The 22,110-nt window shown below is 37.3% G+C and overlaps 1 protein-coding gene across 1 annotated transcript; it reads left to right on the top strand.

The window, feature by feature from the left end:
* Positions 1-1,712: 1,712 nt before the first annotated feature.
* LOC110229650 lies at positions 1,713-3,893 on the top strand. The gene has a single exon (XM_021030263.1). The coding sequence runs from the start codon at positions 1,753-1,755 to the stop codon at positions 3,718-3,720; it is 1,968 nt and encodes a 655-aa protein (XP_020885922.1). The 5' UTR covers positions 1,713-1,752; the 3' UTR covers positions 3,721-3,893.
* The last annotated feature ends 18,217 nt before the right edge of the window (positions 3,894-22,110 follow it).

A 22,110-nucleotide genomic window follows, 5' to 3' on the forward strand; every position in this document is an offset into this window, starting at 1 on the left:
CTTGTACAAATCACTCAAAAACTAGTTTTCTTAATTTTTAAAAATCTTGAATAGTAAAAAAAAAAATTTTAAAAGAAACAAAAACCAAAAACTAGTAAACATTCAAAGCTTTCATTAATTTGCTTATTCAATCTTTTTCTCATGAATATAAAATTACAAGATCTAATAATTGTTGCAAATAAATAAATAATAACTGTTGGATTTTTACAAAGTAAGAAGTAGAGAATAATAGTTTTTATAGATACTACAAAAAGTCATAAATCTAGAGTCGTACGATTCATTTGCAGTGAAAGAGTTATTCAAAAGAGTTATGAACATCTTTTCTTGTTTGTTGTTAGTGAAAACAAAAATCTTGTGTTTGGAGATCATTTTTAAAGATGAAATGAACATATAACAATAAATAGTAAGTATATTAAATATGTGCATAATTGGTGGATACATTGATGAGGTGGATCTTTAATGATTGATGTGAAGATTTGGATGAAGTTTTTGTTTTTTTTTTTTTTTTTCAGTTTATAAGGTTTTTTATATAATATATATATATATATATATATATATATATATATATATATATATATATATATGATTCTATAAAATAATAGTTGGTGGAAACATCATTGACATTGTAGTTAGTCTATAAGAAATTAGCAAACTGTGGAATATTCCAATTAGCAAATTGAGATTTACCTAATATATTTTAAACGGTGTGAATTGTTGGATACACTCAAAGATGCAAATTATTGGATATATCCAAGAAAGTAAGAGGTTGTCTTTAATACAACAATTCTTCACTCTTAGCTGCAAATCCGACCTTTTGCATCCTTGGATATATCTGAAGATGTAGCTGCAGTCTGATAAAGTTGTTGAATGAGTCAAGAAGTAAAACAAGATTTTGTCTGATGGAGTTTCTGAATGATTCAAGAAGTATGTCAAGATGCGACTGTTTTTGTGTAAGTGTCGGTTTCTAGAAGGTTTGAGAAGATGTGTTTGGAGCGTGTTTAGAGGATGAATCACAAAGGAAAAAGGACTTAAAGAGATTTGGAAGACTTGATGAAAGTGGAGTTTGAAGAGAAAAAGGAAAAGTATAAAAGGAAATTTACTTTTTCTTATGGAAATTGGAAATCTTCTCCTATGGTGATTAGGAAATCGTTTTGGCTATATAAGGAGGAGTTGGGGACGTCTTGGAGAGGCAAGAGAGCTGAGGCATAGAGACAAATCTTTGAGAGCTTTCTAAGGGTGTGTGCAACATAGTTTTGCGGTTTTGTGCAACTTAGTTTTGGCGGGTTTGTGCTTGTGTGATCAAGAGGTTTTGTTTTTTGAAGTCTAGGCTCAAGGGGAGTTTAGCTCAGGGTTAGGTTATCCTGATTAAATCTAGACTCAAGGGGGAGTTTAGTTAAGGGTAGAGATTATCCTTAAGGTTTCACGTTATAGAAGGGAGCGGTAAATCAAGAGGGTTGTGCTTGTTTTACGCGTTTGCGAATTGGTTGTAATTTGCTTTCTTGTTCTAGTGGAATCGAAATCTGGACGTGGTCCCGGGGAGTAGGAAAAACCGAACCTCGTTAACAAATTTCTTGTCTCGTTTACTTTCTACAATTTATCGTACCTCATCCGCACTTACAATTGGTATCAGAGCGGGTTCTCGATAGAGATTTAGTCTTGTTTCGGGTAGATCAGGGTGAGGTTCAGAAGATCGTTCAGAAGATTATTCAGGAGATCGTTCAGAAAGTAAGACAGAGCTGAGAATCGTGTGAGATGGAGTCATACAAGGAAGGTACGTCTATGACAAGATCACCACTTCTTGATTCAGCGAATTATGGATATTGGAAGGTTCGTATGCAAGCTTTTATTAGTAATCTTGATGAAGATTGTTGGAATTCAATTGAACTTGGTTGGGAGGCTCCTAAAGTTACGGATGATGATGGAGTTGTAAGTCTCAAGCCAAGAGATAAGTGGACTGCTGCAGAGAAAAAGCTATCAAGTTGCAATTCTAAGGCTAAGACTGCGATTTACAATGCTATTGATTCAAGCCACTTTAAGTTGATTTCTCAATGTGCATCAGCTCAAAAAGCATGGAAGACATTGGAGAATATGTTTGAGGGTACTACAAGCGTTAAGAGAACGAAATTAGATATGTTAGCTTCGCAATTTGAGAATCTAAGGATGGAAGAAGAGGAAAATGTGGCTGATTTTAGTGCAAAGTTATGTGACATATCTAATGAATCGTTTGCTCTTGGAAAGGTCTACAAGGACAAAAAGCTAGTGAAGAAGTTGAAGAGATCATTACCTGCAAAATTTGAGTCAAAGGTTTCTGCAGTTGAAGAAGCTCATAATCTAGATGAGATGGCTTTTGATGAGTTTGTTGGGATTCTTCAAGCTTTTGAGTTAAGCAAATCATATGAAACTAAAGGAAAGATGCAGAAGGTAGATGAAGTGAAGAAGGAAGTTGACATTGGAGTTGCTCTTAAGGGAACATCAACTGAAGATTCAATGGCTATGTTGTCAAGACAGTTTACTAAATATCTGAAACGAAAGGGAAAAGAGAGGAAGGATAGAATTGATGAAGAGTTGAGAAGTTCATCAAAGAATGTGCAATGTTTTGAATGCAAAGGATATGGACATGTTCGTTCGGAATGCGCCAATCTACAAAAGCATAGGAAGAAGGCCATGAATGTTGTCACTAGTGATTCTGAAACTGATTCAGATGAAGAAGAAGAAGATCTGAAGAATTTTGTGGCTTTGGCAACTTTCAATTCTAGTTCAGATATAGATTCTGCGTCAGTTTCTGAATTAGTGTCTGCATCAGTGTCTGCAACAGGGTCTGCATCAGCATCTGCAACAGGGTCTGCATCAGCATCTGCAACAGGGTCTGCATCAGCATCTGCAACAGGGTCTGCATCAGCATCTGCAACAGGACCTGCAATTAAAAGTGAAAACGATGAATGTGATAGTGATGCAGTGAGTGTTGATGATGAAGAATTTGCTGAGAATTATAGAGCCTTATATGAGCATTGGCTTAAAATGGTTGAAGAGAATTCAGTGTTAACTAAGGAGAAACTCAAGTTAGAGGCTAAAGTTATTGAAGTACAGAAATATGCTGCAGAAAAAGAAGAAGAAGCATCACAAGCCAAAGTACAACTTGAAGAAACTCAAAAGAATTTGAGGATGCTTAATAATGGCACAAAGAAGTTGGATCATATTCTGAATATTGGCAAGATTGATAAGTGTGGCCTTGGATTTGAAGGAAAACTTTCAAAATCGGATCCAGTGTTTGTTTATGGTGGAAAAATCACGTCTGGATCAGGAAGTGTGTTAGAAACAGCAACTGTGGCAGAGACTGCGTCAGGTACAAGAACTACTACGAGAACTGGTACAGAGTCTGATACAGGAAAAGGTAAAGAACTGCAGAGTGCACCTCAACGAATTTTTCGACCTGTTTGCCATCATTGTGGTATTGTTGGGCATATTAGGCCAAGGTGTTTCAGATTATTGAGGGAGAGAAATCGAATGAAGAATGCTTATGATAAGAGATTTCATGGTCCTACATGTTATCATTGTGGAGTTCAAGGGCATATTAAGAGGAATTGTTTCAGATTCATTCGAGAATCCAGTCATGAAGGCTTAAGGCGCAGGAAGATTTGGGTTAGGAAAGATGATTTCTATGGAGGTGGTGTACTAGGCTATCAACCTCGTGTTGCAAAGCGGGGAGAATTTTCTAAGTAGTTTTGACCATGTTGTGACTCATTCAGGGGGAGAATGATGATATGTTCGTGATGTTGTTTTGGAGTTAGAACTGTTGAGTTCACAAACATAGTCAAAAAGGGGGAGATTGAAGATGTAGCTGCAGTCTGATGAAGTTGTTGAATGAGTCAAGAAGTAAAACAAGATTTTGTCTAATGGAGTTTCTGAATGATTCAAGAAGTATGTCAAGATGCGACTGTTTTTGTGTAAGTGTCGGTTTCTAGAAGGTTTGAGAAGATGTGTTTGGAGCGTGTTTAGAGGATGAATCACAAAGGAAAAAGGACTTAAAGAGATTTGGAAGACTTGATGAAAGTGGAGTTTGAAGAGAAAAAGGAAAAGTATAAAAGGAAATTTACTTTTTCTTATGGAAATTGGAAATCTTCTCCTATGGTGATTAGGAAATCGTTTTGGCTATATAAGGAGGAGTTGGGGACGTCTTGGAGAGGCAAGAGAGCTGAGGCATAGAGACAAATCTTTGAGAGCTTTCTAAGGGTGTGTGCAACATAGTTTTGCGGTTTTGTGCAACTTAGTTTTGGCGGGTTTGTGCTTGTGTGATCAAGAGGTTTTGTTTTTTGAAGTCTAGGCTCAAGGGGAGTTTAGCTCAGGGTTAGGTTATCCTGATTAAATCTAGACTCAAGGGGGAGTTTAGTTAAGGGTAGAGATTATCCTTAAGGTTTCACGTTATAGAAGGGAGCGGTAAATCAAGAGGGTTGTGCTTGTTTTACGCGTTTGCGAATTGGTTGTAATTTGCTTTCTTGTTCTAGTGGAATCGAAATCTGGACGTGGTCCCGGGGAGTAGGAAAAACCGAACCTCGTTAACAAATTTCTTGTCTCGTTTACTTTCTACAATTTATCGTACCTCATCCGCACTTACAATATCTAACAATTCACACTCTTTGAGATATATTAGGCATGTCTCGAGGGTGTAACATCCTTCCAAAAATTATCATTGTCAATGATTATGATAGCTTACTCGTATTCATGTCTAAAAGTTTAGACTTTAGCCTTATACTTAGTACATTATCTAAGCTTTTGGCTTGATTAAATGTCGCACCAATAACCATGTGAGCATTAATTATAATCATGCAATCTGAGACTAAAAAAAGTTCTAGAAGTTACAATAGCATAATTAGTAAGTATTAAGCAAAAGTAAACATAAAATTATCTTTAGAAAAAATAATGGTTAAGGTTTAATTATAATGGAATCACTTGTCGATTAGAGCGTTCCAAGAATATAAGAAGTCAGTTGTGCGGCTGATGGTGGAGATATCTTTGATGTTGTGGTCAGTCGGCTAAGTTATAATATTTGTTAAATTTAATTGTAATCGTGAAACCTTTTTTTACTTGTAAATGTTGTGTCACCTTTTTATTTTATTGTTTACAATTACAAGTTTGATGAATTCAATATCTCATGGTTGTTTTATTTAATTATTATGATTACGTTTTACTTTTTTCAGATTTTGTCCAATTTGTTTGATAAACTTTAGGTAAATAATTACTTTTTCTTTTTGGACCTTAGTTAACATTCCAAAAATCATTATAGGTGATATTTTGAGTTGATCAATAGCAAGTTACTTTTTAAAAAAAAAAGATCTAATATTTCAACTTTTACTTTTGTAACTTATAAACTTTCTGTTTAAAACAAACAAATACAAAAAGCTTCATAATTGTTTCGCTTAAAAAAATATCTACACTCAGGCGATAAAATGTGTACTGTCATATCAATTTTAGGTGGTACAAAGCATGGTAGTATAACTCTCTATCGCTATATAGACCGTTATTCTCTACAAACTTCATAAGTCATTTTCTTTCTTTACGGCATATCATAATTGTCTACTCTAAAGATAATACACAAATAATAAAGTGTCTATCATATCTTGTAATATAAAATGTTCTGATCCTAGACCCAAAATCTATTAGTAATTCAAAAAAAATTAAGAAATTAAATTAAAAAAAATTAATTTTGGTATGAGTAATTTAATTTGTATACCAATAAAAGCCTACTATATGATATTTGGTAGCCGTTTGAATAAGTGAAACTACTCTCATGAGAAGAAATTGATTAAATAATATATGTTGTTCAAACGTTATGTGAGTATCCATAATTTAGAACTTTTTATCGTTAATTAATATTGATATCTTTAAATTATGTGGAATTTCTTATCAATCTTGTTAAATTTGGGTTTATTATGGACTTTCAACTCAAAACCAATTGACAATAAATGAAGTGATTCATATCTTTTATATATTGCTTAAATCCCTTCTCATCTTTCCAATGTGGAACATTGTTCACATGCTTCTTCATCAAGATTATGAGCCTTAATCTCATGGCCCAGTAACCTCAATCTAATCTTCAACACCTTCCTCGAGATAATGGCTCTACAGTCGTGAGCCTGATTACGGAAGCATGTGGATCACACTCTGATACCATAATAAAGTTACATAGCAAACAGTAAATTCATAATGTTCAAACATTGTTACACATGCATTTGAAAGATATTTATGATTCCATAAACCATAAATCCATGCTAGTTCTTGATGATTAATAACAAAAGCGGGAGCGTACCTGATAAATATATAGCTTAGAGTCTGAATTTGGGATTATGTCTTCCAAAGCATACCCTAAATAGCTTTAGGTCTCTGTTGATGGGGATGCAGAGAGTTTCTTTATTTCTAGTTAGGGTTGCTTTGGGAAACATAACCCTCTATTTATATGAAGATGATTTGTAATTAGGTTCCTCATCAAATTAGGAATTACTAAGTATATTCACACAATAATTTTTTATAACACTTATACCGCATGTCATTTATTTCATACTAAAATGATCACATAAATTTTGACTAATTCTTACAGCATTTTTTTCTTATCTGTGGATACGTGTATTAGTTGCATTTGTATACATATAAGTGGAGTCCATGTACAGATAAGCTAGTAATCAACTACGTATTATGATTTATGAGTTGTGACGTATAAATATCCAACTAAATACCCCACAAGCGTAGAAAGCGCTATTAGGCATGATAAGCCATTTACGTTTCTTTCATATGTGTGACCCAAAAACTTTCTCTTATCTTCTAACTTTCTTTTGACCAAAATAAAATGCGAAGATGACTTGAGATAAAGCATCTACATTTGGATACACAACTTTTATATTCAAAAGAAACCTTATGGAAAGATATATATACATGTACGTATAAATATACCGACCAAATACAACTATATGTCGGCTTAGTTTTTGGATGGACATCAGACAATTTTTATCGATTGTCGACTTTCCACCAGTACCAATTTTCTCTATATATAACCAACAATATTAAAATAAATAACCAGATTTAATGAATTTATGTATTAAATATATATAATCAAAATTGGTCTATATAATTTAGAATAACATATACTAATGTATCGAGACTATTTGGTCCAATAATACCACCATTAATCACTAAATTGTTTTTTGCATGCAATATTGTTGATGTACGAATTTCAACAAAGTATATTTGTAAGTTCTTTGATAAGGGAAAAACATTCTCATTGCGTTGAAGGTCGGGAGCTAGGCCGTTCTCGCGATAAACATAGAATTTATTTGTTTTATAGCTGCGTCTTGTGAAAGACTGCCTACGTACCCTTAGAAAGGGATCAAGCCATTCGTAATTCATATTAAAATAAGTAGGAGCTAGGCCATATTTGCAGCTAGGTGATCTGTTGACGTGCTGGATAGCTTGGGGACGATTTGGACGAGCCGAGCTGTTAACTGAGAAGCTGGATGAGCTGAGTAGTCAGCAGAGAAGCTGGACGAGCTGAGCTATTTAACTGAGAAGTTGGACGAGCTGAGCAGTCAGCAGAGAAGCTGGACGAGCTGAGCTGTTTAACTGAGAAGCTGGATGAGCTGAGCAGTCAGCTGAGAAGCTGGACGAGCTGAGCTATTTAACTGAGAAGTTGGACGAGCTGGCAGTCGGCAGAGAAGCTGGACGAGCTGAGCTGTTTAATTGAGAAGCTGGATGAGCTGAGCAGTCAGCTGAGAAGCTAGACGAGCCGGGCTGTTTAACTGAGAAGCTGGATGAGCTGAGCAGTCAGCTGAGAAGCTAGACGAGCCGGGAGATGAGATTGACGATCTGGATCGTTAGGCGAGCTGAAGAGCTTGAAGACGAGCTGAAGAGCTTGATGACGAGCTGAGGAGCTTGAAGACGAGCTGAATAGCTTGCAGACGAGCTAAAGAGCTTGATGACGAGCTTAAGAGCTTGATGACGAGCTGAAGAGTTTGATGACGAGCTGAAGAGCATGATGACGAGCTGAAGAGTTTGATGACGAGCTGAAGAGTTTGATGACGAGCTGAAGAGCTTGATGACGAGGTGAAGAGCTTGAAGACGAGCTGAAGAGCTTGCAGACGAGCTGAAGAGCTTGAAGACGAGCTGAAGAGCTTGTAGACGAGCTGAAGAGCTTGAAGACGAGCTGAAGAGCTTGAAGACGTTTTTAGTATGGATTTCTTCTCCTTTTTTCCTTTTTCTTTCTTCAATGAGATGCCTCTCTATTTATAGGAAAACTAAGCTGGTGAGAGAAACATGGACCAACTTTTATGGGCTTTTTTGGGCTTGATGTTTATTAAGTTATTCTTGATTTGGGCCGAGCTAAAATAAGGGGTGCAATCCAGCCCCCAACAGTAGCCCCCCAATTCGTCGAATGAGAATTTTTTTTCGAGTTCGGCGAATTGGTGAGAATTATTAGCTCGTCTTGAATCAAGATTATTTTAATTTAACGAGATGTGAATCATGAAAAAAGATGAAGCGACGAGCTGAAATTGGCAAACTGGAACTGACGAACAAAAACCGATGAACCGAAACTAACGAACTAAAACCGATGAACTGGGACTGAACTGACGAACTAAAAATGACGGACCAAAACAGCTGAACTGACAAATGAGGTGAAACTGAAGCTGACGAGCTGAAACTGAAGCTGTCTAAAAGACGAGCTGAAAATTGAAGCTATCTGAAAGACGAGCTGAAACTGAAGCTGAGCTGAAACTGAAGTTGTCTGAAAGACGAGCTGAAACTGAAACTGACGAGCTGAAACTGAAGCTGACGAGCTGAAAACTGAAGCTATCTGAAAGACAAGCTGAAACTGAAGCTGACGAGCTAAAACTGAAGTTGTCTGAAAGACGAGCTGATACTGAAGCTGACGAGCTGAAAACTGAAGCTGACGAGCTGAAACTGAAGCTGACGAGCTGAAAACTGAAGCTGTCCGAAAGACGAGCTGAAACTGAAGCTGACGAGCTGAAAACTGAAGCTATCTGAAAGACGAGCTGAAACTGAAGCTAACGAGCTGAAAACTGAAGCTGTCCGAAAGACGAGCTGATACTGAAGCTGACGAGCTAAAAACTGAAGCTGACGAGCTGAAACTGAAAACTGAAGCTGACGAGCTGAAACTGAAGCTGACGAGCTGAAAACTGAAGCTGACGAGATGAAACTGAAGCTGACGAGCTGAAAACTGAAGTTGTCTGAAAGACGAGCTGATACTGAAGCTGACGAGCTGAAAACTGAAGCTGACGAACTGAAACTGAAGCTGACGAGTTGAAAACTGAAGCTGTCCGAAAGACGAGCTGAAACTGAAGCTGACGAGCTGAAAACTGAAGCTATCTGAAAGACGAGCTGAAACTGAAGCTAACTAGCTGAAAACTGAAGCTCTCCGAAAGACGAGCTGATACTAAAGCTGTCGAGCTGAAAACTGAAGCTGACAAGCTGAAACTGAAAACTGAAGCTGACGAGCTGAAACTGAAGCTGACGAGCTGAAAACTGAAGCTGACGAGCTGAAACTGAAGCTGACGAGCTGAAAACTGAAGCTGACGAGCTGAAATTGAAGCTGTCCGAAAGACGAGCTGAAACTGAAGCTGACGAGCTGAAAACTGAAGCTATCTTAAAGACGAACTGAAACTGAAGCTGACGAGCTGAAACTGAAGCTGTCTAAAAGACGAGCTGAAACTGAAGCTGACGAGCTGAAAACTGAAGCTGTCTAAGAGACGAGCTGAAACTGAAGCTGACGAGCTGAAAACTGAAGCTGTCCGAAATACGAGCTGAAACTGAAGGTGACGAGCTGAAAACTGAAGCTATCTAAAAGACGAGCTGAAACTGAAGCTGACGAGCTGAAACTGAAGATGTCTGAAAGACGCTGTAACGGAGGCTGACGAGCTAAAAACTGAAGCTGTCTGAAAGACGAGCTAAAATAGACGAGCTAAAAATAAAGATGTTAGATAGACGAGCTGAAAAGCTGACAAGGCTTATGGACGACCTGACATAGACGAGCTAAAATAGACTAGATAAAAACAAAGATGTTAGATAGACGAGATTAAATGCTGACAAGTTGAAGTATAAGATGCGAGGCTAAGCTCGGCTTTTTGGTACGAACTTCCAGAATGATGCGACGTTCGGGTTGCTCGGCTTATCGAGTGTTCGACGGAACACGAATATGCGAGTATGAACTCGGCTTATTTTGTTCGGTTCATCAAAACAGTGTGAGCACGGAGCTCAGCTTATGCGAGGAAGACCTCGGCTTTCGAGAAAACGTCTGGAGTGTTCGAGACGGACTCGAGACATCGTGAGGTGCGACGCTCGATGATTGGCTTACCCTGTAATAGTATGACGGATCCCGAAAGGGCGAGTTCAGCCTCGGCTTACAGCATTCGGTCGTCAAAACTTTGCGAGCATGGAGCTCGGCTTTCATACCCTTAAGTGTAGGTTTTATCCAAGACCGTTTTACCGGTTTTGGCAGACTTAAGTAAGGGTGTGCGTTCTCGGGCGAACGTGTTCGATCGAATGCCGGGCCAGGGCAACGATGTGGGTTAGCGCGAGTGCTACGTGGTCTTTTTAAAGACCAATTTTTTTAAGAAGAATATTTTTAATATGAATAAGAAAAAACTTACAGTGAGCGCAGCTGAATTGACGAGCTGAAAGTTGACGAGCAGGAACTGTCAAATGGACGAGCTGACAGTTGACGGGCTGGAACTGTCAGATGGACGAGCTGACAGTTGACGAGCTGGAACTGTCACATGGACGAGCTGCCAGTTGACGAGCTGGAACTGTCAGAAGGACGAGCTGATAGTTGACGAGCTGGAACTGTCACATGGATGAGCTGACAGTTGACGGGCAGGAACTGTCAGATGGACTAGCTGACAGTTGACGAGCAGGAACTGTCAGATGGACGAGCTGACAGTGGACGAGCAGGATCTGTCAGATGGACGAGCTGAGAGTGGACGAGCAGGATCTGTCAGATGGACGAGCTGAGAGTGGACGAGCAGGAACTGTCAAATGGACGAGCTGACAGTGGACGAGCAGGAACTGTCAGATGGACGAGCTGACAGTTGACGAGTAGGAACTGTCAGATGGACGAGCAGGAACTGTCAGATGGACGAGCTGACAGTTGACGAGCAGGAACTGTCAGATGGACGAGCTGACAGGACCCAAAAAATGTGAAACAAATGACGAGCTCAAGGAGAGCTGAAAAACTTCCTAATCTCGACCTTTTTGGCCAAAGAATTTGTTTATTCCCCCTACCTGGCGCGCCAACTGTTGATGCACGAATTTCAACAAAGTATATTTGTAAGTTCTTTGATAAGGGAAAAAGATTCTCATTGCGTTGAAGGTCGGGAGCTAGGCCGTTCTCGCGATAAACATAGAATTTATTTGTTTTATAGCTGCGTCTACGTACCCTTAGAAAGGGATCAAACCATTCGTAGTTCATATTAAAACAAGTGGACGTGCTGGATAGCTTGGGGACTATTTGGACGAGCCGAGCTGTTAACTGAGAAGCTGGATGAGCTGAGTAGTCAGCAGAGAAGCTGGACGAGCTAAGCTATTTAACTGAGAAGTTGGACGAGCTGAGCAGTCAGCAGAGAAGCTGGACGAGCTGAGCTGTTTAACTGAGAAGCTGGATGAGCTGAGCAGTCAGCTGAGAAGCTGGGCGAGCTGAGCTATTTAACTGAGAAGTTAGACGAGCTGAGCAGTCGGCAGAGAAGCTGGACGAGCTGAGCTGTTTAACTGAGAAGCTGGATGAGCTGAGCAGTCAGCTGAGAAGCTAGACGAGCCGGGCTGTTTAACTGAGAAGCTGGATGAGCTGAGCAGTCAGCTGAGAAGCTAGACGAGCCGGGAGATGAGATTGACGATCTGGATAGTTAGGCGAGCTGAAGAGCTTGAAGACGAGCTGAAGAGCTTGATGACGAGCTGAGGAGCTTGAAGACGAGCTGAATAGCTTGCAGACGAGCTGAATAGCTTGCAGACGAGCTGAAGAGCTTGATGACGAGCTTAAGAGCTTGATGACGAGCTGAAGAGTTTGATGACGAGCTGAAGAGCATGATGACGAGCTGAAGAGTTTGGTGACGAGCTGAAGAGTTTGATGACGAGCTGAAGAGCTTGAAGACGAGCTGAAGAGCTTGCAGACGAGCTGAAGAGCTTGAAGACGAGCTGAAGAGCTTGCAGACGAGCTGAAGAGCTTGAAGACGAGCTGAAGAGCTTGAAGACGTTTTTAGTATGGATTTCTTCTCCTTTTTTCCTTTTTCTTTCTTCAATGAGATGCCTCTCTATTTATAGGAAAACTAAGCTGGTGAGAGAAACATGGACCAACTTTTATGGGCTTTTTTGGGCTTGATGTTTATTAAGTTATTCTTGATTTGGACCGAGCTAAAATAAGGGGTGCAATCCAGCCCCCAACAAATATTGTTACGTTGTACAAAGTTTAAATCATGAAGCTTTATTGAAATAATTTCAAACATGATTGTCTTATTAAAATTTAGAACGCTTCTACCGGTTGCACCAATGCAATATCACTCAAACATTATAAAATAACTACTAGTATTATTATGTTTATTTAGTTATATTTGGTTTTCTTTGTCGTCTTTGTTGAGTTTTCAATCATTAATACTTAATTATATCTTAATACTAGTATATCTTAGCATATTATGATCTACCGTACAAAAGCAATGAAAGGTTATTAATTAATAGGTTAGTGGGAAATATATATAGAGAATAATAATAATTAAGTAATAATGAGAAGCAATAAGGGAAATGAGACACGACGCAATGCTAAATAATTTTGAATGAGATTAGGTCGTGACTCGCGAGGGACCATTTTCGCATTCATAACCTCAAAAGGCTTTACGTTTTTTTTTAAATCTAATTATTATTCAAATTAAATGCCTCAACGTGGCTGCCCTTTTCACCTCTCTTCGCCACATCTTTTCTCACTTATAAAGTGTCATTAAATACGAGTGTGTTAGATTTTGCTGTTTTTTGTTTTTTTTTAATACTAGATGAATAGCCACGCTACGCGTGGGTTTATTTTGAAAATTGTTAAGAAAAAATGATGTTGATTGTTTTGTTGCTAATTTATGTTTTTTTTTTGTTATTGTATAGTTAATAAAATTAGATCCATTTACAATTTTTATGTTTAAATTTATTTTTGACTTAAAATATCAATTTATATATTTTCATGTATAAATAAGATTATTTATATATCTAAGATCCTAAAAATTTTTTCACTATTACGAATACATACAAAAACAATATAAAATATTTTGATATAATTATATGTAATTATGTTACTTGTGTGATTTGAAACTTGCGTAATTTGATCATAATTAAGCAATTCCTTGTTTTATGTACTCTCATGATCTAGTACTCCAGCCATATCGTGATAGACTCATAATTAATTACTGGATTGACATGAGTTGATCTCAATAGTTTTCATATAAAAATAAGAAAAAAGACAAAAACTAAAGTGTCATTTTAATTCAACACTTTTACATCTTCTGCCTTTACATATAGCTATATAAGAGAAATGGTCGTGTCATAAATTTTTTGGTATACCTAACGTCTTAAAGACCCATTACTTGAAAAACTTGCATGTAAATGTAACCAAATTACAATAAGGCACAAAAATGAAAAAAAAAATGTCATATGAAAAGTCGTATATGAACAACAAAACGTAATAACGAGAACAGACTCAAGGTAAAATTACTAAACTAATAAAAAGTTAGGTAGCAAACAACTAAATTATAACACAAATAAATTTCCAGTCATTATCGAATAGTGACTCTTGATAAAAAAAAATTCGTAAAAATGAGAACAATGAAAGTAGTGCTTGATTTAGTAACATAATTTTCTAATTTTTTTTATTTTAAAGATATAAGTTAAGAGTAGGATTGATGGATGATTTAATGTGAAGAACTATTATTTTTTTTTCTCATTAAATTTGGCTCATTTTCTATTTAAATAATGTAGAAGGACACATGTCATTTTCTTGTGTGATGATGTGATACTCATATGGAGAGAGTCGATCAACTTTTATATATATGATTATAGGTTTAGGTAATTAGGTTCATAATTTTCTAGGTCGATTACTAGAAAAGGTAATTAGTTTTGTCCTCTCCAGTTAACCTTTGCTGATTTCAAATATGGTAAAATGTATGTGTGAGTATATAAAATTATAAACGATTAAAAGAGATATGGGATGTAGCGGTTTGCGGTAATATTGTTATTGTGTCATCATTCGAATTTAAATCTTCATACTAAATGTTGTTGATAGGAAAAAAAATTACTCAACAAAATTAGTAGCCTAATAGTTTGTTCTAGTGTCGCCCTTCTATTAACATATGAGTTTTGAATTCGATGAAATGTATATTTTCAAAAAGAAAAAAAATTATATCTCAACTAAAAATACATACAAAAATAATTGTAAATAGGCATGGAAAATTTATCCAAACTGGACCAAACTCATCCGAATCAAAAACACTTTTTCCGTTACAACTCGATCTATCAAAACTAACTCGATCTATCGAAACTAAAAACTTTAAGTTTAATTAACAAATTGACCCCACTTTTAAATTTTGACTCTGTTGTAAACTGTGTCTTTCATTAATAGAATAAGGGATATATATACAAGGATAATAGCAGGATACAGAGAATAAAGTAAAACCCTAATGGGCCATGGGCCGGTTATGGAGTCCATCTATATTGTTTATAACACTCCCCCTTGGAAGACATAACCGTGCCCGATACTAAACCGAAATCTCTATAATGCACTGGGGAATGTTGCCTCATTAAAACCTTACCAGGAAAACCCAGTGGGACAAAACCATGGTGAAGGAAAAAGAGTACAACACGCAATACTCCCCCTGATTTGAGCATCACTGTAGATCCTTAAGTCCGCGCATCCCGATCTGATGAATGAGCTTCCGGAACGTTGAAGTCGGCAATGATTTGGTGAATAGGTCGGCTGAATTCTCACTTGACCGGATCTGTTGAACTTTGACCTGACCGTCCTTCTGTAATTCATGAGTGAAGAAGAGCTTTGGCAAAATGTGCTTCGTTCGATCCCTCTTAGTGTAGCCATCCTTGAGTTGAGCAATACAGGATGCGTTGTCTTCAAATATGATGGTCTTTGATGTAGTAGTAGATGCGCCTTAAGGAAGGCTGCCTACGTACCCTTGGAAGGGATCAAGCCACACATAGTTCCTATTCATTGACCATACCATAATCTGATCTTATGAATATCCTGCATTAGTAAATCAAACTAAACCAAAGCAAACTGGACCTTCTTTGGTTAGATCAGTATAGAATAAACCCAAGTAAACAACGCAGGAAGAATAGACTTTAAAACTTAATCAAACCTTCCTTTAAACCTTTCCAGTGCCTTTGGGTTGATCATGAACTAAATTTAGATAGGAGACTCACGGCAAAACAAATGTTTGGTCTAGTGTGTCTAGCCAAATTCATTAGAACTTCTATGGCACTGAGGTATGGCATTTCCGGACTGAATGGATCACTATCCAATCTGAGGCTTCTCACCACCATTGGGCCTGGTCAATGGGCGGGCCTGGTCCTTATTAAATCTCCTTGAGTACTCTTTCAGTGTATGCCATTTGATGCACAAGGATTCCATTATTCACGTACTCAGGTTGTAATCCCAAACAGAACTTAATTATTGCCTAGGTCTTTCATTTCAGATTCTTTCTTTAGATATACTCAACTGTTTGGTCGATTACCCAGAGGTTTAAATCATTCATATACACTGCTATGATTACAAATCCTTTGTTTGCAAACCTCTTGATAAAAATACATGGACTGATCGGATCGTTTTTATAGCCTTCTCTGATGAGATATTCGCTTAACCGGTTATACCACATACGTCCGCTTTGTTTCAGTCCATATAAGGATTTATCAAGCCTTATGCAGTGTTGTTCTCGAGAATCTTTCTTATCTTTGAGCTCAATACCCTCTGGTAATCTCATATATTATCCAGTGGACATATATAAATATGCAGGCATTACATCCATTAGCCGCAAATCTTTCTCTTTTATATAGCCAGACTTAGCAAAAATTTAAATGTCTTAGCATCCACCACAGAGGAGTATATCTCCTCTATTTCTGGTCTTTGTGTGAATCCTTGTGCGACAAGCCGTGTCTGATATATCACGCTTTCACTATGTTTATTTCACACAATCACAAAGACTCATTTGTCCCACTGGCTTTACATTGAATGGTATCCTTTGTATTGGACCAAACACATTCTTCTTCTTAATGATTCTTAGCTCCACGTTTTATGGTATTGTACCATTTTAATCAATCAGGTCTTTGAGTGCACTCTAGAATAGACGTGGGCTCCTGATCCTCATTCATTTCAGTTGCTACCTTGTGCGCAAATATATTATCATTGATGTCGACATCTTTTCGGTTCCATTGTATTCTAGATATGATATAGTTTATAGAGATCTCTTTACACCTTCAGGACCTTGAGGTTTGGCGTCCCAAACCTCATTGATTGGTACCTTAGGGTTATGTCTATTAGCCGGCCATGTCTATGGTTTCTTGAACCTTCTCGGTTTCCCTTGCACCTTTCTTTGATTTCCGAGGGTTCTTGTCTTTGGAACCTTTTAGGTCTACCACGTTTCTTACGTGTTGTAGCAACTTGATTGTGTTCCTTGTGAACATCAATACGTACTGGTGCATTACAAGCTGGTATGTACGATTTTGTTACTCTTTTGGGTCATTATAGGAATATTGGCAACTGTTTTAGCTAGCTTTTGCAGATATATAGTCTTTTGGATCTCTGATGGAGTCCGAGGATCTTGCCATGTGAAGGATGTTTGATTCCATGTAAGTTCTTTGACCAGCTTGTTAGTCTCTCCACCTAGTGTTGGGAAAACGGATTCATTGAGATGACAATTCTTGTATCTGGCCTTTGGCTCGAGATACGTAATGATGGTGGGAGAATCATTGTTAATGTATATTCCCATCCCCTTTTGAGGTCCCATCATTTGCTCTCTGTGGTGGTGCTATGGATAAATAGGTGACACACCCAAATGTCTTTAGATGGGAAACTTCTGGCTCATGACCCGTTAGCAATTGGGAAGGGGAATATCTATGCTAACTAGATGGCCGAATGCGTATTAGTTCAGCAGCGTGTAAAACTGCATGTCCCCAAGCTGAGACTGGAAGCTGCGACCTCATGAGTAATGGTCGAGCAATTAGTTGAATTCGTTTAATGAGGGATTCAGCTAATCCGTTTTGTGTATGGACATGTGCCACAGGATGTTCCACACTTACCCCCATGACCAGACAATAGTCATTAAATGCTTGGGAAGTGAATTCACCAGCATTATCTAAACGTATGGTCTTAAGAGGAAAATCTGGAAAATGGGCTCGCAATCTGATGATTTGGGCCAATAACCTAATAAACGCTTGGTTCCTAGAAGACAATAGGTAAACATGCGACCAGCGGGTCGATGCATCGATTAAAACCATGAAGTACCGAAATGTTCCACAAGGTGGATGGATCGGACCACATATGTCTCCTTGAATTCGTTCCAGAAAATGTAAGGTCTCTTTAGACACTTTGACTGGTGAAGGTCGAGTGATAAACTTCCCTTGTGAACAGGCTATGCACGTGTGGTGCTTAGGGAAAACTCGGTTTTCTTTAAGGGTGTGCCCTTTAGAACTTTGAATTAATTTACGCATCATATTGGAACCGGGCTGGCCAAGCCGGTCATGCCATTAGTGAATCTCTCAGTAAACCCTTTTGTTTACTTTATTAGCCTTTATCATATTGATCTTGGCATAGTAAAGATCTATGACACGGGTATAGTCTCTAAGACCTTCTCATGGTCTTGGGTGCTCTTAGTAATATATGGGAATCCTTTGTTCTCTTCACCCTTAGTTTCAATGTGGAAACCATTCAAACACATTTCTTTGAAACTCAACAAGCCCTTTTGGGCTGGGTGAATATGAAGAATCTGAGGATGTGTGCCCTTGGGAATATGGGCCTGCCCTTAGCCTTCACTAAATTTAGCTATACCCGCAATTTGGCTAATGAACCATGTCTTTAGATATTTCGTTTATTAAATTCTCATGTCATCTATCTCATGGTCGAAATCTTCTTCACCATCGTGATGAACTAAATGAGCTTCTAGATTCTTTTCAAACTCTCTTGATAGAGATCAACGAGATGCTTAGGTGTCCTGCACGTCTTAGTCCAATGGTTTCCCCATTCTTCATCAGTGGCAAACAAGTTTATTTGAGTGTTGTGGTTTGGGTATACCGCGGCCTCTACCTCGATTACGACCAAAGTCGGGTCGGCGGCCTTAACCATATGAATGGTTTCCTTGATCATATAAATTACAATTGCCACTTCTACCACGTCCATTCCATTTACCATGATTGTGGCCATGATACTTATCTCTTTGGACGTGGTTAGACTCTTTAGTCTCTTTAGGCTCTTTAGGCTCTTCAGCCCAATGGGCTTCTGATAATGGGGTAGGACCAGGAGGTCTCATTTCACTATTTATAACTCATTGTTTTGCTCAGCAAGTAGCAAAACAAGAGTTTAGACTCGCATATGTGGTAAAAACCTTTTTCACGATATTGTTGCTGAGGTAATATATTGTTTGTGTGAAAGGTCGAGAATGCTTTCTCTAGCAAGTCATTCTCAGTAACTTCCTCACCACGGAATCTCAGTATTGACACTATTTTAAATAGTGCTGAGTTATACTCATTCATGGATTTGAATTCCTGGAATGTGAGATTCTTTCGATCGAATCGGGCTTTTGGGTAATAGCACCGTTCTTTGGTGGTTATATTTATTTTTTTTTTTTTCAACTCTGTCCTGAGGTCCAGAGGATTCTTAATAGTGAGGTACTGATTTTAAGACTCTCATTGAGGTGATGGCGTATGTTAGTAATCGCCTTATATCTTTCTCTTCTAGTAACATTGTTTTCTTCTACAATAGATTCACCAAGCCCTTTTTCCTTTAGGACAATCTCAGTGTCGAAAGCCCATTTTAAATAATTGTCACCAGAGGCATTGAGTACCGTGTATTCATAATAGTTGATTTCTGATATCTATAATATATAGAGTTAAATGAGAACTCATGTAATCGGTTAGACCAAGTCATGCGGTATTTAAGACCGAGCCATGCTTGTCTTCAGCAAGTGTTTTCTAAACAATCATGTTATATATATATGGATGAAATCAACCCTAGAAGATTGATCTAGTATGCAGCAACCAAACAATCGGATCTTACTAGATTAGGATATTAGGATTTCGCGGTTAAGTTTTAGGGTTTTAGCATCCACGATTTATAGTACTAGGGTTTTTGCTAGGGTTTCGGTTTTATGTATGGAAATTTCTATTTATGGAAACTTTCCTTATATGGAAACTTTCTATTTCTCATCTAAAAAGAAATCCTAAACAAACATGTACTTTAGGGTTTTGGAATATTTCCTTATGAAGGGGTTTCCTATTTTGGTAACTTTCCATTTTGGGAAACTTGCTATTTTAGGGAACCTTTTATTTTGGGAAACTTGCTATTTTACGAAACTTTTTTTTTTTTTTGGAAACTTTCCAGTTTGAGAAACTTGCTATTTTAGGGAACCTTTCTATTTCTGGAAACTTTTCTTATGTGGAACTTTCTATTTATGGAAACTTTCTATTTATGGAAACTTTCTATTTATGGGAAACTTGATCTTAAACCATGACTTAGGATTTATTAAACCGGTTTAACCTAGGATTTAGGGTTTTGGTTTACTTTCGGTTTAACCTAGGGTTTATATTAAAACATTCAATCTATCATACCATTAAACATCTTTCCATTCACTAGCTTCTCAATTAATTCTCCAATCATAAATCAAATCACATGTGCCAATTTTCATGCAAATTTTATCTTATCAAACTTTAATTGGATCATGTATATAAAGCATAATAAATAAATAGCACTTATCTTAATTGGAGAACTGAAACAGAGACCCGAGATCTGATACGGAGATTGGAAACAGTTATGTCTCTTAGCTGGTTGGGACCTCCTACAAAATCTCAATATATATAATCCTGATTCCTGAGAAACTCAAAATTTTGCTCATGGAAACATGGCTATTACATTAGTAAAAAGAAAAAAAATAGGGTTTCTGTAATATATTGCATAAAACAGTTCAAAATCAATAACATATAATCCGTGCATAACTCGTACAAAAATATAGACAGGATTGATAATAAATAATCCATGCAAAATTTGTGCAAATCTACAGACATAATTGACAACAGATAATCTGTGCAAAATTCGTGCAGAAATACAGATAAAATTGATAACATATAATCCGTGCAAAATTCGTCCAAAACTACAGACAGAATTGACAACAGATAATCTGTGCAAAATTCGTGCAGAAATACATACAAAATTGATAACATATAATCCGTGCAAAATTCGTGCAAAACTACAGACAGAATAGATAACAGATCATCTGTGCAAAGTTCGTGCAGAAATACAGACATGATTGATAACAGATAATCCATGCAAAATTCGTGCAGAAACAAATATGAACAGAAAACTTATCTCGATAGAGTTTAGAATTTTGTTTGCAGAGACGGCTAGGGTTTTGGTTTTGGTTTTTTTGTGAGAGAGATTTAGGGTTTCGAGATTTTTAATTTTTAGGGTGAGAGGCTATCGTGCTGATAACGTGTTATAAACTGTGTCTTTCATTAATAGAATAAGGGATATATATATAAGGATAATAGCAGGATACAGAGAATAAGGTAAAACTCTAATGGGCCATGGGCCGGTTATGGAGTCCATCTATATGGTTTATAACAGACTCGTAATATTTTAGTATTTAACCAACTTTAATTTCATTAAAAGTAAACTGAAACTTAGTAAAATTAATCAAAAATTTATATCGAAGGGGCACACCAAAATGAGCATTTTTAACAATTTCCATTTTGTTCAAATTGTTAAAAATGCCCCTTTTGGTGTGCCCCTTTTGGTGTGCCCCTTTTAAAAATGGACATATAAAATGTGCATTTTTGAAAAGAGACACACCAAAAGGGACATTTTTAACAATTTCCCTACTTTTAAAACATTCTATTATTTTTTTTCCTTCAAATTTTAATTAATTAAAATTTTCACTAAAACATTCAAACCAAAATAAAATGTCTTAGTAAACAAAAAAATTGAACCTAACTATATTATAAAGCTAAACACAATCTCTATATACATACTCTTAAAACGTAATGAACATTTTTAGCAAAATTTTAAAGGAAAATATGACTCTATAACCAAAAAAAAATTAATAATTAGGAAACTAACACCAAACAAAAAAAAGATGATATTCTCAATATTTTCTGTATTAATTCTACTTTTGCCCCTACTAAAACACACACACCTCTCATCTCCTTCTTTCTACCTCTCTCACCATCTCTTGGCCAGACCCTAACTCTAATCATGATTCTAGTCTTCTAGATATGTCGCAGAGTGATCGACAACTCCACGATTTCATCTCTTTATCTATTCAAGTGACTTAAATGATTGTTGCATGCCTTGAAGCTTCGAGTAGATCTCCGACGGAACTCCGAGAGCAAAAAAGTGCGGCAGCCAAAGTAAACGAGTTTCCAATTTTTTTTTTTTTTTTTTGAGCAAAGAACGAGTTTCCAATTTAGTGGCGAAAAACGGTGGAGGAGTGGTAGCGGATGTGACTTCTTCCAGATGAAAGAGAAACGATGCTAGATATGGTCCAGAAATCTCCGATCAAAATCGGAGCTAGCAAGGGCTTCTTCTGACGGTGGCGGCTGCGGGGAAGGTAGACCTAAACCAACAAAATTCAATTTAGCCGCATCAGAAATCACAGCCATCGTCGATCTATCACCGGAACGATTCAATTTGATAGACGTATTAACCTACTATATATCTCAGCTTGCTCCACGACCTTCCAACCCGAGACTCATGCGAAGTAATACTAAAGAATATAGCTCAATTCCCTACTTTTCCAAACCTACTTGCTTCATTTTTTTCGATTGGGTTTTCGAATCAACTAAATAGCATGAATGTATGTACTATACTATTTTGTC

The sequence above is a fragment of the Arabidopsis lyrata genome, assembly GCF_000004255.2.
Source record: "Arabidopsis lyrata subsp. lyrata unplaced genomic scaffold ARALYscaffold_3, whole genome shotgun sequence".
In the NCBI taxonomy this organism is placed as follows: Eukaryota; Viridiplantae; Streptophyta; class Magnoliopsida; order Brassicales; family Brassicaceae; genus Arabidopsis; species Arabidopsis lyrata.